The following is a 17,605-nucleotide window of genomic DNA, read 5'->3' as shown; positions in this document are numbered from 1 at the left end:
ACAAAGGTGCTTTTGAGATGAGAACAGTCATTCAGGAAGTTTTATTAGTGCAGAGCCCTCACGTAATTCACACAAGGCAATGAGATCCAAGGACTTGAACATAGTAGAATTCCAGTGTGTAATAGAAAATGTAGTGTATTTCCTTTTGTCTTTTCTCTTCCCCAATTCTGTAGTCCGTTGTGGGAGATTTGCAGGAGGTGGTCCCTATATTATCTTAATTATATTCATAAAACTCAGAAAATCATTAGAAGTTCCTACTCTAGAAGCCTAAGGTACATTGGGGATTGCAAAGTATGAGAAATGCATAACATGTAGTTATGTTGTAAAATATTGCCAGTTTTCAAAGTCCTTTTTTGGTATTTTCACAGTAAATTTAAATTTATAGGAAATCTTCCTACTGGTTGTGAGAGAAGGTTTCTTTAGCAAGAAGAAATAAGATAGACACTTTCATTTAAATTTGGAAGTGACTTTAGAATACTTTAAGAAGGTACTTCGTTTATTAAAAATCAATAATATTTTCTCTTTTGACGCACTTTTAAGAATATTCATTCAATGTAAGATCCCACACAAACATAACATTGCATACAGACTGTTGTTTTAAGTATTAAAATAAATTGATTTTGCTTTGTTTATTATTTAGCAGAACAGATGGTAGTGGTTTGACACAATTCAGTTCTCTTTTTCTCTTGTTGTTTTCTTTTGGGGAAAAGAAAAAAACAGCACAAAAACCAGAGCTGCTTTTCCTACTTTGTCACAGCTGGTTACCAATCAATCTCAATTCATGGTGCAGTGATGATAGCACATGATGTCCAGGGGCCAGATATGATTGGGTTACATTTTTCAGCAATGTTCATATCAGGAAAAGAGAAAAAAAGATATCTTTATAGCGGGGACTGTCAGCACATGATTGGACCACTGTCATTAATCAAACCTGGCAACAATGACTGCATTTATACAGGTCACAATCAGAATCACCGAATTTCTGTTAGGATTTCCTCAACCAGTAAAGTTGTTTCATGGTTGTTTTTTCCTTATTTTTAATTAAAGTCAGAAAATACCTCCTGCATGTTGATCATATCTGAAAACTAGCTCTTTTATACCAAAGTATGCTCTGGTTACTACAGATTTATTCTCCACTATGTAAAGAAGGGGCTTCCCAGGTGGCTCTGTGGTAAAAAAAAAGAAAAAAAAATTTCCAATGCAGGAGATGGAGGAGACACGGGTTTGATCCTTGGGTTGGGAAGATGCTCTGGAGAAGGAAATGGCAACCTGCTCCTGCAATCTTGCCTGGGAAACCCATGGACAGAGGAGCCTAGCGGGCTACAGTCGATGGGGTTGCAAAAGAGTCAGATATGACTTAGCGACACAACAACAGCAATAAGAGCTAATCAGAAAATTGTAGCTACATTAGATTGTTTAATAAAACAATAATTTTAAACTGTATATATTTTGGGAAACACACTTGTGAACCTTCTATGATTACAGTTGGTTTTAGAGTAATACTGAGAAAAAAATATTGGTAAAAGTTACTTTCTCTATTGGTTTTGCCATGTATCAAAATGAATCCACCACAGGTATACATGTGGTGGATTCATTTTGATACATGGCAAAACCAATACAATATTGTAAAGTTAAAAAATAAAATTAAAATTAAAAAAAAGAAAAGGGAAAAAAATAAAAATAAAAAACAGTACATAAAAAAAAAAGTTACTTTCTGAAGTTTTTGAGATACAGAGTTTGATGTAGAAATACACACCTGCCCAAAGCATATGCACTGCTACTGCTGCTGCTGCTGCTAAGTCACTTCAGTCGTGTCCGACTCTGTGAGACCCCATAGACGGCAGCCCACCAGGCTCCCCCGTCCCTGGGATTCTGGCAAGAACACTGGAGTGGGTTGCCATTGCCTTCTCCAATGCATGAAAGTGAAAAGTGAAAGTTAAGGCGCTCAGTCATGTCCGACTCTACCACATGCACACAGAGCAGTAAACACACACATCAAATGAGAAAGAGTGTTGCTTTGTGTTAGAAAAATGAATGGACACTGACGCACAGGACATCGATTTCAATCTATTTATAACTCAAGACCACAATCTCAGTATCTTCTTTTATAAAATGGTGTTTGGAAATAGGCATTTTCTTTAAGTCATTTATTGTTGTGAAATCTTATATGAATCTCCAATGTAAACTGTTAAGATCTCATTAAATACAAGGATCTGTTATTTATAATCATTTATATTAGTAATATTTGCTCTCTAGGGAAAATTAATATTTCCCAGTTATCCAATCAAATACTGTAAAGCATCAATGAGATTAGTATTACCAGAAAGAAATAAAAGAAATAAGGTCACAGTTATTGGACCTGTGGAAATATTTGACATCTAATTGCTTGTGAAACATGTACTTTTAGGAGGCAAATTATGTCTCGGAGACATCGTGACCTGTTAGAGAAAGCAGAGATTGGTAGTAGATAGTCATGACAATTTTCCCCCTGACTATAATTGTCTCGACGTGTGTGGCCTTAGGAAAGGAACTTTATCATATTTTGCCTCAGATTGCCTAAATGTAAAAGTAGCAGTGAGCTAAATGTTTACCTCTTTCTGGGTTTTGAAGCTACTTACACATAATTTCTTTAAAACCAAGCCTCATATATCTTAAATTTTTGGAGGTAAGAGCTGATTTGATCACAACTATACGTTGGTCATTTCTCTGACCTGAGACGCATCTTACTGTGATTTCTCTGACCTGAGACGCATCTTACTGTGGAAATTGACCAAGGTATCATGGCATGCTTCAGTCTCCTGGATGGTGGGTATTGTCAGGGCTCAGGCTGCAGACTGGCACATTGTTTCAGTCATGTTGGAAGGAGCAGCACTGTCTCCAGTTGTACAGTTGAATTAGATCCCCATAGGCACTTTTATGAAGATGAAAAAGTGTGTACTTTGGAGGAAGACAGACCTTAAAATCCAAATTTCTATGTAAAAGTGTCAAAATTTTAAATACCAGTTATTTCAATAATTTTAAAACAGTAGCAGACCGAAACACACATACACACACAACTTGCTTTCATACAGATTTCAGTCCACAAATGAGCACATTGCAATTAGGATTTTACAGTATCTAGTATAAATTTCTGTATTCATACCATGAGGCTTGAAATTCTAGTAAGAACTCAATTTTGTGGGAGCAGCTGCCATTTGGGTAGTATATCCTTTTAATTTCCCTCTATAGAATCATTTATCATGACTTTTTAAAAAATGAATCTTTATACTTTCTCTTTGTTGAAAGTTGTAACCACTGTAATATAGTTGATGAAGAATGTGCCAGGAGAGCTAGTATTTAATACGGTCTAAACTTTTGCTACCAATGAATTCCTAGACTCTGAATAGTAAAGTGTTATTTTTATAATCTTAAAATGAGGACATTATACTAGACACAATAATTTTTCCAATTTTCCCTGTGTCTCAGAATTTATAATCTGCTGGTTTCTAGGAATAACCAGGATCCATGTATTCTCTTATTTTTCATAATTAAACATCCTTTCCCCCTCTTATCCTAAAAGTATTTTATTTAAGCTTTAAGAATCTTTAATATTAATATTTGGGGATTTTTGTAAGTATTTCCATGTTCACAGATTCATATTCTTCATGGTTTTCTAGACTTAAATAGTATTTTTTGAAGTTATTATTTTTACACATGAAGAGTTTACACATGAAAAACTGTCACCTTTTCAATTTTTATGTCTGTAATTCCTTTCTTGATATGTAGGGAGTAAAACTGAACATTATATTCCAGGTTCCATTATACCATATTTTATAAAAGTGTAAAAATAAGCTATGTAATTTCTCGTTGAAGTTTATATGCCTAAATTGTCTAATTTTCTAAATAGGATATAGTACCATTATTCCTTACCTACCAAAATTATAAGAATATATTAAAAAGTATATTTAAGAACACCATGCAAATATATTTTATTGTCATTATTTTAATAATGTAATTAAAACCACTCTAGTTGCTGAAATAATTTTAATATACTCAAAAGAATTGAACAAAGCACAAAACTTGACTTGGTTCTCCTGTAGTCCTCACATTTGTTTAAAATAGTCTCCTAGAATTATTTATTTTGGTGCAGAGAGTTTTGTTTTTCATGTTACTAATTTACATACAGAAATTTGTAATGATAATATGTAACTCAAATGTCTAGATTCCTGGTCAGGATTTGCTGACTCCTTTATTTTAACTCTATCTCCATGGTAGCATTTATGTATTACGTTTTCTGAGGGTTAACATTTATAATATTTTGTTTGAGTTAACCTACACTTCAGAACTAATTGCTGATATATAAAATTAATAGCATTACTTTGTTCCTTGATATAATACAGTTCTGTATTTCATGTTAATTTACCTTTTAGTTTACTAATAACCATGAAAGAACTACTGAAGAATTGTAAGCATTTGTTGGATGGTTCATGATACACCCAATAAGCATTCATTGAGCATATCCAAGACGTCAGGTGCTATTTGCTGGGCTTCGGGGTATATGGTTTGGAACAAGAGAGAACCAGTTATTGTTCTCATGGAGCATACGTGCTCTTGAAAACTAGGAAGACAATAAACAAGCAAGCAAATGCTTGATAGAGGTATATTCTGTGAAGATAAAAAGTATTCAGTGTAACGAAAATATGAAAACAAAGAATAAAAACAACTAAAAATAATTTGAGAAAGTAACTGATGAGCAGAGAACTACTTTACATTGTTTGGACAGGAAGACATCTTTGAGTGGATATCTGGGTTATCTTGAAAGTCAAGAATGATCAGCAATGAACACTGCAGGGGAAGGGCATTCCCTGAAATTATAAGAGAAGTACAGAGAGACAGTGATAATTAGGTAGTTATGTTCAGCAAAGGGAAGAAGGCCACATGGTTAGAAGAAAGTGAGCAAGAAGTTGGATACATCATCATCAGAAAGTCTCGAAAACCAGAGTCTGCTCTTAAACACTTGGTTATGCTCTTGGATGCTAAAAGCTCTATGTTGGGACTGTGGCTGTAGCAATGAGTGAAGCAGACAGGATCTCACCTTTATCAAAATTGGGTTTATCAAAATAGACAATACAAAATGTAAGCAAGTGCAAAATGATTGGTGTAGCAATCTTTTTTTTGTTTGTTTGTTTGCTCTCTGGGGGTTGGTGGTAGGTTTTTGTTTGTTTTGTTTTGAGGAGGAAATAATCATAGTTTTCTAGTGAGGTAATGGATAGCTTCAAACAAGAGTGATGGATAATAAGGCTTCCCTCATGACTTGCTGCTAAGTCTCTTCAGTCGTGTCTGACTCTGTGCGACCCCAGAGATGACAGCCCACCAGGCTCCCCCGTCCCTGGGATTCTCCAGGCAAGAACACTGGAGTGGGTTGCCATTTCCTTCTCCAATGCATGAAAGTGAAAAGTGAAAGTGAAGTCGCTCAGTCGTGTCTGACCCTTAGCTACCCCATGGACTGCAGCCTACCAGGCTCCTCTGCCCATGGAATTTTCCAGGCAAGAGTACTGGAGTGGGGTGCCATTGCCTTCTCCACCCTCATGACTTATGACAATGTAAATCAGTGAAAGTTTAACCCAAAACATGCAGACAATAGACAGAACTTTTATTAGGCCCATGCCTCAACTTGAAAATCATGATAAACTGTTTTATTCTTTTAGCTGAAGCTGGAAGTAGAGAAAATCTAATTATAACACTCTTCATTGAAAGCCTAAAATGTTTCTTGGTCCTTAAAGCAATAGAAAGTCAGTTAGTTGTGATCATCTAGAACCAATTAAAGTAATATTTTGGAAGTATAGCTTTAACAGTGTGGTGTGTATGGGAAAGACAGTGTGATCACCTAGAAGCTATTGCAAAATTGTGTGTGTGAAATAACAAAGAACATCAGTGAAAATCAAGAAGAAAAATCAGATATGAAAAGAATGTAAAGATACCTTCTTTATTTGAATAATTTCTTTGCATCTAATAAGAGTATATTCATATGCAACCTCTTAAAAATTCATGTTAAAATTTTTTAGAATTTTTTTCTGAACTAGTATGTCAGTGTAGTTGTTAAAGAATAGAAGTGTGACAATGCTGCTGCTGCTGCTGCTGCTAAGTCGCTTCAGTCGTGTCTGACTCTGTGCGACCCCATAGACGGCAGCCCACCAGGCTCCCCCGTCCCTGGGATTCTCCAGGCAAGAACACTGGAGTGGGTTGCCATTGCCTTCTCCAAGTGTGACAATAAATGTTTGTTAAAGAGCTGAGGGTGTGCATTTCCAGAAATCACTTGAAGTCATGTTGATGTTTTAAATGTTAATGCCGCTAATTTAAAAAAAATTATTCTTAATTATTTTAGCCAAAGTCCCTTTTGTCAGTTTGCCAACAAATAAGAGAATTTTCTTCTTTAATATATTTCAGCTCTATTATATTCACAGTGCCTAAAAATAAATCATATATTTGAAGGTAGTGTAACTTACAAAATATAACTCACCAAGAAACTGAAACACACACTAATATTATACTAAGATCTATCAGAAAAAGCCAAAGTATTAATAATGCTGTTGATGGTTTTGATGCAGAGTTGTATAGACACCTAAATTATAGGTAATTGATAATCAAACAGCTAGAGATCAGATATGAAATTATTGATCCTATTAGCAATGCCTTTAATCAAAGTAGTTATACTTGATGACTGAATGTTGTGTGTGTGTGTGTTTTATTTTAGGTAAAATACAGTATAAAAGAGAAAAATGAAGGTGAATACTAAGTGTTGTCTAAATGCAACCAATGTTATTGAATAAAGCCAATCCATATTCTACACAGGTATGACATCAAAGATGATTACACACTGAGAATTAAAAAGGCAATGAGTACAGATGAAGGCACCTATATGTGTATTGCGGAGAATCGGGTTGGAAAAGTAGAAGCTTCTGCTACCCTCACAGTCCGAGGTAAGAGACTTAAGATGTGAAATATAACTGAACTAGCAGACTAATATTTGGTTAAATTGGTAAGTGAACTCATAATCAAAATAATAGCTTGCACTGTTTTATTAGTACATAAAATGCCTGGATTTTGTGTCCTCTCCATTTTTAATTGAAATAAAATTACTTTCAAATTTGGATTTGAAAGGATGTGCATTTGAAGTGATTAATTTTTATTTAATAAATAACAGCTAACAGTTTAAAATTAAATCTGAAAAATAAAAAAGATGTACACTAATCTTTTGTGTTTCCATTGTTTTGATCTAATTACAGCTTTTAAATGTCACTAGTTTCAAAGATACTCAGTTTTCTGTTTACTAGATTGTCACTTTATACTAGGAGACAATTTTCTTGAAATTCTTTTTCATTTCAGCATTCAAAAAGCAATCTGAAAAAAAAAAACAAAAACCTAACACTGCTTCCAAAGGTGGAAAATGGATACAAAGGAACTCCCACGTTGAGGAAATCTGATTTAGAGAGTGATTTGTGAAGTCCATTGGCCTTAAATAATTGAAATAGTCAGTGCTGCTCCTGTATTAGCTTTCACTTTCTGGGTGTCATGCACTTTCTCAGTCATGGAATAATTTCCATTTATAGACTCCCTGCCATTGCTTATAAGGGAAAGAAAGCATTACTTAACCCTACAGTGAGCTAGAATGAATTAAGCGTCTTCCTGGCGGTGCATGTTGATCCACAGGAGTAAATTATATAGCCCAAGGTACCAAATAGTACGTGTGCACAGCTACACTTACCTTTGCCAAATAGATATTACCCATGGCATTGTGTACACTCACAGGACTTAACAGAGATCAGCAGGTACATCCATTGCTCAGTCTTTCAGCCTTTCATCCCTCAGCTGATGCCTCCTCCTCCCATCACTCTCAATAAAGAAGTTTGACTGCAAGTTTACATCCATGTCTCAGTTGTATTTCACTTTGTCTAGTCAGACCTCAGCCTTGTGCAGTTTTACTTGCAGTTTACACAAGATTAGGTGAAAGGCTTGGAAGAATTTGGATTGGCAAGAAGTATGTGAGGGACTCTCAGACTGGTCTTCTATCTGGTAAGAAAAATGATTTTTGCATGATGTATAATTTGGGCTTCCCTTGCGGCTCAGATGGTAAAGAATCTGCCGGCAATGCAGGAGACCCAGGTTCGATACTTGGGTCGGGAAGATCCCCTGGAGGAGGAAATGGTAACCCACTCCAGTATTCTTGCCTGGAAAATTCCATGGACAGAGGAGCCAGGGGTCGCAGAGAGTCAGGCATGACTGAGCAACTAACACACATTATTTGGGCATCATATCATTAAAAAAAAAAAAAAAAACTTATCTTCCTCCAGGTAATTATTAGGAGACATTCTGAATGTTTAGATGATTCTGGATACCTAGAAAAATATTGGTGATTTCCAAACTTCTTAATCACTCTGTTCCTCTTCCACTTAATTCATTTTCCTCCTTCCAGACATTCTAGGTTGGACTTAGATGCAGAATAAATTTAAACAAAATTGGCAAGCCAGTTGTTTAAAAATATTTTCATTTCTTTAAAAAGCTATGAACATACACCAATCGAATATATATATACATATATATATATATATATATATATCTGATAATATATGAGCAAAATCTGAAAGCCTTTGTAAGCCTCTTCACTATGGTTAATCTACATTTTCTGGTAGATAATATGTATATGTATATATATTTATTTGCTTTTATCTAGTCAGCCCTTTGCAAAAGCAATTCACCTGACCATATTTCCCCTGAAGTTTGTTTGTTTACTTTTTCTGAAGTAAGTGGAAAAAATAAACAACTCACCAAGAAATGTTCTAGTCAAAAAATATTTGGTGACCAAACAAATGGTGAGAAATGTGAGGAGTTGTTTGTTTATAGAAGCAAGAGGGTTCCTTTTATACTTGAATGCTTGGATGAATGAGATTTGAAGTGGTCTGTTCGCTTTAAGATACTTCCCCAGCTAATTATTTTCATAATTTGTTGAAAGTTTCAGGTTTACTATTTCATTTAGCAAAGCCTGCTCCTCCTCAGTGGATGTTTGAAGCTAATGTACAAAACAGATAGGAAGAGTTGTTTGTTCTCAATAGGACTTTTTTTAAAAGCAGCAAACCTTAATGATCTCTCCCCTGATGTGTGTCCTAAAGATGCATTAGAGAGTTTAATCTATTTGGTATTTATTTTCATCTGACTAATGTGTCAAAAACAGGGTTAAAGAATAAAAATCCCCATAATATAATAGACTGTGGAGTAAAAATTGTTTAAAAACATTAGGAAAAGCGGTTGGGATTTCTCATGCTAAAAGGTTAACAGGGAAAAAAAAACCATTATCTGCAGCGTAGTATTTTACACTCATTTTTCCATGCACGTAAATGAAATGTTCAACCCTTCTCTGGATTGTTTTATCAGAACAGGGTCAACTGACCAAAGAGGGCCACATCCATTTTCATCCATTTAACGCAAGGACACAGTTTAGTATAAATTGCTGATTTTGAAAACATCCACTGCTGTTTTTTTTTTCCCCCTCAGGATGAAATGTTGCTTTGTGACAAAGACAATAAGTTTTATTGTGATGTTTCTGCTGAAATTTTATCATGATATTTACTTTATCCAATTTTGGAAAAGAAAAAGAAAGAAAGTTTTATAATCAAAATTTTAAACAGACTTACTCAGTTGTTTTCCACTTCAGAAATATGGTGAAAATAGACTATAAAATTAAACATAATAGCAAGTAGTTCTCTTTGCTGACCAGACAAACATAAAATTAGAAAGATATTTCTAGACAACAGTAAGCCTCCTGATATTTATATTCTTATCAAGTAATTCACGGTCTGATAGAACATTTGAACGTGGCTCCAAAATAAGTGAACACAAACTGCATATTTGTAAACACGTTTTTCCCATTTTTTTAATTGCTTAAGTTGGCTTCGCCTAAACAAGGCTTATTAGGAAAACTTGAACAATTTCAAAAACTATTTCTAGAGCACTAAAGTTCTAATTTTCTTGGAATTACCTGAGACTAAATGAAACAGAAATGTATTTTCTTTCTTTAAACATGATTTCTTACCATTTCTTTTTTCTTTTGTCTCTTTAGACTCAAAATGGCTTTTTGTTTCTAAAGGAAACATTATGTTTCAGATTCAAAAGTGGCACCTGAAAAATAAAATTCAAAAATTAGAAACTAAGTTCTTTTTCTACTACACATTTGCAAAACTGAGAACTCTTATTCGTTAGAATAAGGCACAAATTTATTTTTTTTTTTTCTTTTTTAACTTACAATATTGTATTGGTTTTGCCATATATCAACATGAATCCTGTATACAAGACAGCAAAAGAGTCACTGATGTATAGAACAGTCTTTTGGCACAAATTTATTGTTAGTCTGTTGTGTTTTTAGTTGTTATTGTTGTGTGCCCCTCTGAAAAAAGAAAGAAATTATTGTGTATAGTTCAGCTTACTTTCTTCCTCTTGCTGTAGTAAATCCTCTATAGACTTTAGGACACGCTAAGAGTTTCACCAAGCTGAACTTTCACCAAGCTGAATTTTCATTCAGTTGCTATAATTGCTTTATTCTTCTTTGAATGGTCTTCCCCCCTTTAATTGTGAATAATATCCTAAGACCATGAATCTTATAGAGAAGAAGTTCCAGAACAGTTTCAAAGATTCCACAGAGCTAGAATTGTGATGTATTTGTCGAGTGAGTGAATGAATGTCTGTAGATATGGTTTCAATGGCTGTATCTGTCTCACCATGCCCAAGAAGAAATCAAGACAAAACTACTCACAAGTTTGAGGGTTACATTGTGTTTGCACTAGAGCTTTATCCACTGGGATATGAGTGAAGCACTTGTTTGTTGAATAAATTTATATTTTGAAATGTAAGTTTTCATAAAAGTTCAAATGCTACTAAATTGATTTCTTCTTCCTTTGAATAATGGGGCCATATGTTTTATATTTGCCTATTGCTTTTATACAAAGTGGTTTACTATCTAAATTGACTTGGCAATATTCTTTTTACAGAAAGTATTATTAAGCCCATGTGTGTCTCTTTCAATTTCTGTGCATTTATAAAAGGGGTAGCCTATTTCAACTGATTTTAGTGATTGAAAGTTATGGAATAATAAAAAATAATAATTTGTTGAAGCAGCAGTTTGAAAGCCATTCTCTGTGTGAACAAGAATCAATTTGTCAGTCATTGTTTCCTGCCCTCTGCCAAAAAAAGAAAAGAGCTTAACAGTGGTTAGAGAGCTCCTCAGTTGAAATCTCTAAGGATGTTCCAACCTATTTGTTATATTTTCATCCACCCTGTCCACGGATGAAAAGTGATGTGATCTTAACTTATTACTGGCTGAAAAGCAGCGTCAGGGGCTTTTTCTGTAGTCCCTGTAATGGTTCTGACTAACCATGCTTAAAATCCAATTGCTATTTAAATCAGACAGTGAGGCCTTCTTTTATTGACATGACATTTGCTAGTCTGTGACTTGAATAGTTATATTCATCAGGTTCTTAACTTTGGGATAACACAAGGCTGTTAAAAAGATCTTTGAAATAATAACTGTAGTAAGTGATGATGATGATAAGACCTCATGTATAATATCTGTCAAATTGCTTAGAGTTAATCTCAGCATGCAAAGTAATTGTTTTCTTAGACTTGTATTTATAATGTTCAGTTTTTATCAAGCTAGGACATCATGTTCATACTTGAATAATGACACTAGAAATCACCCTACTGTCCATACTTAAATGTAACATTACACATCATGCATTCTGATAATTTTCTTTTCTTTCTTTTTTTTTAATTTCTTTTTTATGTTTTCACCACACCATTGTAATGTCTACAGCTCGCCCTGTGGGTAAGTAGCCATCCTTCTATCCATTTCGCATGGCTTTATATAATGCTTCATAGCTCATACATATTAGGATATGACAGATTGAAATACATGTGTTCACCCTTGTTAAAATATTACTTGAAGGACTGTCTGCTGTAAAAGTTGCTTCTGACTTTTTCATCACTGTACTAAGCCATATAGTTACTTTTTATTACTCTGCAATTAATAGGTAAAATTTTCATGTAAAAGAATATGTGAATGGTGAATATTATATACTGCTAACTTTTCTTGAGAAAATTACACTTCAGTTTTCTTGCGTGAGTCAAATCATTATGTTTGATATTTGTTAAGATGAAAGATTATGAACTAGATTAAGAAGTTTTATTATTTTATGCACATATATTTTAAGCTGCTTGGAGTCTCCGCTTTGTAAGGGTTATTTTTTACTGCTGCACACTTTTATCTGCATGCCACTTAAACAAACTTTAGTAGAATGCTTCAAGTTATTGTAAGTCGATGCTTACACCTAGAAGAAAATGGAGTGATGATCTGTGTTCTTTGGCATGAAAAATTAATTGACTATATCATTCTTCATTTGGCTTTGCAAAACTGAAATTAACAGCTTGTGCTTGCATTAATTTAAGTGGTAATTATTTTTAAACAGAGATAAAATATTTTTTAATAAATTTTCTGCATTTCTTTTAAAGTTTAGCTTAACCTATCAAGAAATGTGTTTGAATAAAAAAAATCTTGGTAATTGTGTTAAAAGTAAATAGATAGATATATGCTTAAATGGATTGCTTCTTTAATATACCAAGAGGTACTTTAATAAGTTTTTCAATTTGACAGAGCTATATATCTTGGTCACCCAACTTCAAAAGCTTCGTTAATATACTGGCTTGACATTATTAACATTTGGTATACAGTCATCCAGATTCATAACCTTTTTCCCCCATTGGTTGAAACATTCACAGACATTATTGTTATGTAATATCTTCTTATATAGATAGCAAATACAGTAAAGAGAACTTTGGCTTCCTAATCTGAATTTCTGTTCTGCTATTTCCAAGCAGAACTTCATTTGTCAGTTATTCAACATTCCTAATCCCCAGTCACTTCCTGTATAAAATTGAGAGAAAAGTCCTTACTTATCAGAACTAATGTAGGAATAAATTGAATTCAAGATTGACCATATATGTGAAAAGTTTTGTATGTCAACATTGGTTAACACATTTCTATTATCTGAGACATATTATTTCACATTTCAGTATTTCTGGAATATACTTATGGCTTATCATTAATTTCAACATAAACCGTAGACATTTTTTCCTTAAAACACCATTTAATTGATCATACTTTTTACAACTGATACTTTTAGAAGGTTAAGGAATATATTATAGTTTTTGCATTTGTAAGAATTCATATAGATAGAAAAAAAAAGAATTCATATTGATAAGTTTACATATTTATGGTATGACATCAAAAATTAAGAAGTGGGAAAGAATAAAATAATAACCTTGCAAATTAACAGGAAAAATCACATTAAATTATAGATCTTTGTATATAAAAATTTTATGCCAATAAACCATGACCACTTGATCTATATTATTTTGCAAGTTCCCAAAACATAGAACAATATGTTAATAATTTTCAGTATATAAAAACTCTTGAATAAAAATACATTGATTAGAAAATATGATGTATGCAGGGTATTAGATGTATTTGTAACCTACAAAGCAATTCAAAATTTATTTCTGTTTTTATTCTTTTTCAAAATGATTTCTTAAATTCCCATTGGACAGGAACTAAAGAATAGCTTCTTGACACATTGTACTTTATTCTGGGAAAGTCTGTCATTTCATAAATCTTTCTTGAATGACATGACAATGTTCAGAGATATGAAGAACTATACTTTAAACTTGACAACTACTATTAATTTGGGAAACTGAATGTTTGATATGCTTTTATTGGATCACCAAAGAAGACTGATAATGAGGAAATTATTTGCTTTTTCTTTGCATCAATTTTTTACATCAATTTTAATTCAAGAATTATAGATATGGCAACTTTTATTGTAAGGTTAGAAGATACAAATTAAGTAAAATCTTGAATTAAACATTCAGATGCTAGAAAACTACATTATTAATATTTGTTAATAGACTAAATGTCTTTTAACTTTGAAAGTCTTAGCAGTAGCATAAACAGTGTTCTACAAAGTAGAAACCACAGAAAGCAGAGGAAAATCCATCTTCGATGCTAGTATAAACTATGTGAAGAAATATGTACCAAATGTATAAGATTTAGAGAAAATTCAGTGGGTAGTTCCTATCTAAAGCTTTTAAAAGAAAATTAGAAATATATGCAGATTCTGGAATACTTATAGATTCAGAAATCAATCATTACATTCCATACCAGATGAAGCTTGGTAGTCTGTGGGGAAAACCCTTTTAGAAATCATTGTAAACTTCCAAACTGGGTAACTCTTATAAGCTGCATATGAGTCAAAGAATTGGAAACTCTATGCAATTTACAGTGGGAATAAACACCTTCTTTGCTGTACTTTTGAGAGGATGAGAAACACTCTTGAGTTTGAGGATCTTCAATGTGAAAAATCTTACTGAAAGCAAACAATCACGTAAGTGCCAACCGAAGAAAGTGTTCTCAGATTTCACTTCTCATGTGCATTGTCATCAACACCTCCAAGAGTCCTGGAATCTAACTTCCTTAGTTATCTTTACCACAGAATCTCGACAAATGCCACTTTAGTCATTAAAAATCCACCAGCCCATTCTGTGATGTTGACTTTTCTCTGTCCCAACGGCATTTTTTATATGAGAAGCAAAAGTACATCCTAGGGCATAGTTAAGTCTGAATGTTGAAATATTCATTTGTTTGTTTGGAAAACTCTTATGATGAGGGAACTAACAGAAGACAAGGTTCTAAATAGGGATAAATATCTTGCTTCCTATGCCCATCTGTCTTATTTTCTATTGGAAGTCTTTCCCAAGCTTAAAAATAAAAAAGAACATCTATTTTGGAGATGGGCAACACATTTTTTTCCTAGCAGCAACTCAAAACATGATGAGTAATTTGGAAGAACTGTCAAATCTACCAGCTGCCTTGCATGTGATGGTGAGGCCTGCTTCGTTTTGTGTCTTATGTACCATCTGCCACATACTGATTGCCTCCAGTATGGAAACGAAAAGCTGGGTATATCAGGTGAAACTCATTTCACATCAAAAACAAATTGACAATACACAACATTATAGAAACTTATAATTATTTCCTAATTTAGTAACTCAAAAGTATGTTTCTTTCTATAGAATATAATTGGCCACACAGGAGTGTGTAAGTATGCTGCTGCTGCTGCTGAGTCGCTTCAGTCGTGTCCGACTCTGTGCGACCCCATAGACGGCAGCCCACCAGGCTCCACCGTCCCTGGGATAGGCATGTAAACGTTTCGGGCAAAATTCCCATCTTTTATTATTATTATTTTGAAGATGCAGCCACTGTTTAAACAGAAATCTTTCGGGACATATTTTTTCAATCTTTGTTTAAACACAAAAATTAACATAACCTCATTTTAGAAAGTTCTGTTTCAAGTTGAAGTGGAGTTTTTTCTTTCCTATAACATGCTCTGAAGCATTTTATTGAGGCCACTAAAAAGTCCAATAAAAAGTGAGTGCCTGGAAAAATTCATTCAGAAAATATTATGCTATAAAGCAGATACTACTTTAAAAATAATACAACTGGTTTTTCAACACCTCCACCCTCCACCCCACCTTGAAATTTGGAAAACTATGTGCAGGATATAATTTAACTTAATAATGGAAATATTACAGTTTTGTTTTTTTTTTTTAAATCAGTAACTAGATAGATACTATATATGAATCCTCTCATGTCAAGGTCAGCTTTTCTGCAAAAGACCTCCCAAGCATCTCTTAGGAGGAAACCTCTGGTGGCTCAGAGGTTAAAGCGTCTGCCTGGAATGCGGGAGACCTGGGTTTGATCCCTGGGTCGGGAAAATCCCTTGGAGAAAGAAATGTCAACCCACTCCAGTACTCTTGCCTGGAGAATCCCATGGAGGGAGGAGCCTGGTAGGCTACAGTCCATGGGGTCACTAACAGTCGGACACGACTAAACGACTTCACTTTCTTTCTTTCTATACTTGTATTCTCTGCAGCCTTTCTTCTTTGGACAAGCTGTTACCCCAAGACCTGAAGTGATCATCTCTCTCCTAGGAGCCCTTAATGTGTCCTGCACCTGGCACTAATTAGCTACTTTATGCAGACTCCCATTTAATTTTTATTAAGTATCACCTTTTTCATGGCTCCATATGTTTTGATTAAATAGTAGGTTAAAAATGCATTCAATTGTGTATATTCTAACAGTGTTCCCATGATGTGAAACATTTAAAATATCTTTAGCTAATGCTAATTTTTAAAGTGAAAAATCAAGTCCTGGTTACTTCTCATGCTTGGTTGGTCACTTGATTCTTTTGGAAGCATCTTTTGTGTTTGACAATGTCTGTTCAATGCCTCTAATTTGAAGGGTAGGTATAAATTTATTGAGTCATTTTTTTTCTCAGACTTTCAATTGTCTTCATATTGAATAATTCTGTAGTGAAATTCAAGGTTCACAAAATATTTTTATCCTCAGTGGGATACCCTTTTATGAATACTAATATGAATATCAATATATTCCCTTCTTTCAGTAACTTTGCTGGGTTATACCTTGAGCCTGATCACCTGTGCCTAATGTTCCTGGAACAGCACAACCCCTTAAATCTACAGATTCATGTTTTAATTTACTTTATTTAAATATGATTTCTTCTGTTTTATCTCTGGGTATTTTTCCTTTCTCAGTTCTTTTCCTCAAATACATCAGTTATATTGGCTTTCCTTTGTCTCAATTCCATATTTGTTAACTTATCTATAATAATTTTGACATTATCATTTTTCATATTGTTTGATTTCTTAATGCCTATTTATCACCTTCCTTTTTCAGTTGCAGTTATCATTTTCCTATTTCTCAATTATATGTCTTTAAATTTTGTTAATTTCCTTGATAAGCTTGAACAAAGCATTCTTCTCCACTTGTCTTTTAGCCCCTTAACCTCTTGAGATTTTTGTTTGTGTCTTTTTTTTAAGAGTGACCCTGTTGTATATAATTCTATTTAGACTATAAACAGCTATTTATTCTAAAGTATTTCTCTGTTCCCTTATGTTATATTTGGAAGATATAGATATTTATCTCCCTTTGACTAATGATTATGTTATTTTCTGTCATTCATTAGAGATGTAATTAGTTAATATAAGTTTATTGTTTTATTTAGTTTTGCATAAATCTCTTTTAGTCCCTATTTGATTAACCATCTAGTTAATGGCTAAAAACTAGAGTTTGCATGTTTGGAGAAGAGAAAGTGAAAAGTATCAGGGTCATTCAGTAACCTCTACTTAGACTCTTATCTTGAATATTTTCTCAAAAACATGTTACTTTCCTCTTGGTATGCTAATGATTTTAGTAATACAGAACAGACCACTTTAGGTTGCTGCTGCTAAGTCGCTTCAGTCGTGTCCAACTCTGTGCGACCCCATAGATGGCAGCCCACCAGGCTTCCCTGTCCCTGGGATTCTCCAGGCAAGAACACTGGAGTGGGTTGCTGTTTCCTTCTCCAATACATGAAAGTGAAAAGTGAAAGTGAAGTCACTTCAGTTGTGTCCGACTCTGTGCGGCCCCATAGATGGCAGCCCACCAGGCTCCCCTGTCCCTGGGATT

At 33.9% G+C, this 17,605-nt stretch overlaps 1 protein-coding gene across 1 annotated transcript in view; it reads left to right on the top strand.

The window, feature by feature from the left end:
- ROBO2 (roundabout, axon guidance receptor, homolog 2 (Drosophila)) overlaps positions 1-17,605 on the top strand; it is a 657,579-nt gene that overhangs the window by 504,256 nt on the left and 135,718 nt on the right. Inside the window, exons 6-7 of the mRNA XM_010844340.1 lie at positions 6,832-6,959; positions 11,840-11,851. Coding sequence (XP_010842642.1) covers positions 6,832-6,959; positions 11,840-11,851 — 140 coding nt within the window. The remainder of the gene's footprint in view (positions 1-6,831; positions 6,960-11,839; positions 11,852-17,605) is intronic.

The sequence above is a fragment of the Bison bison genome, unplaced genomic scaffold, assembly GCF_000754665.1.
Source record: "Bison bison bison isolate TAMUID 2011002044 unplaced genomic scaffold, Bison_UMD1.0 scf7180017864200, whole genome shotgun sequence".
Classification (NCBI taxonomy): domain Eukaryota; kingdom Metazoa; phylum Chordata; class Mammalia; order Artiodactyla; family Bovidae; genus Bison; species Bison bison.
This window is presented reverse-complemented; position numbering and strand designations above follow the sequence as displayed.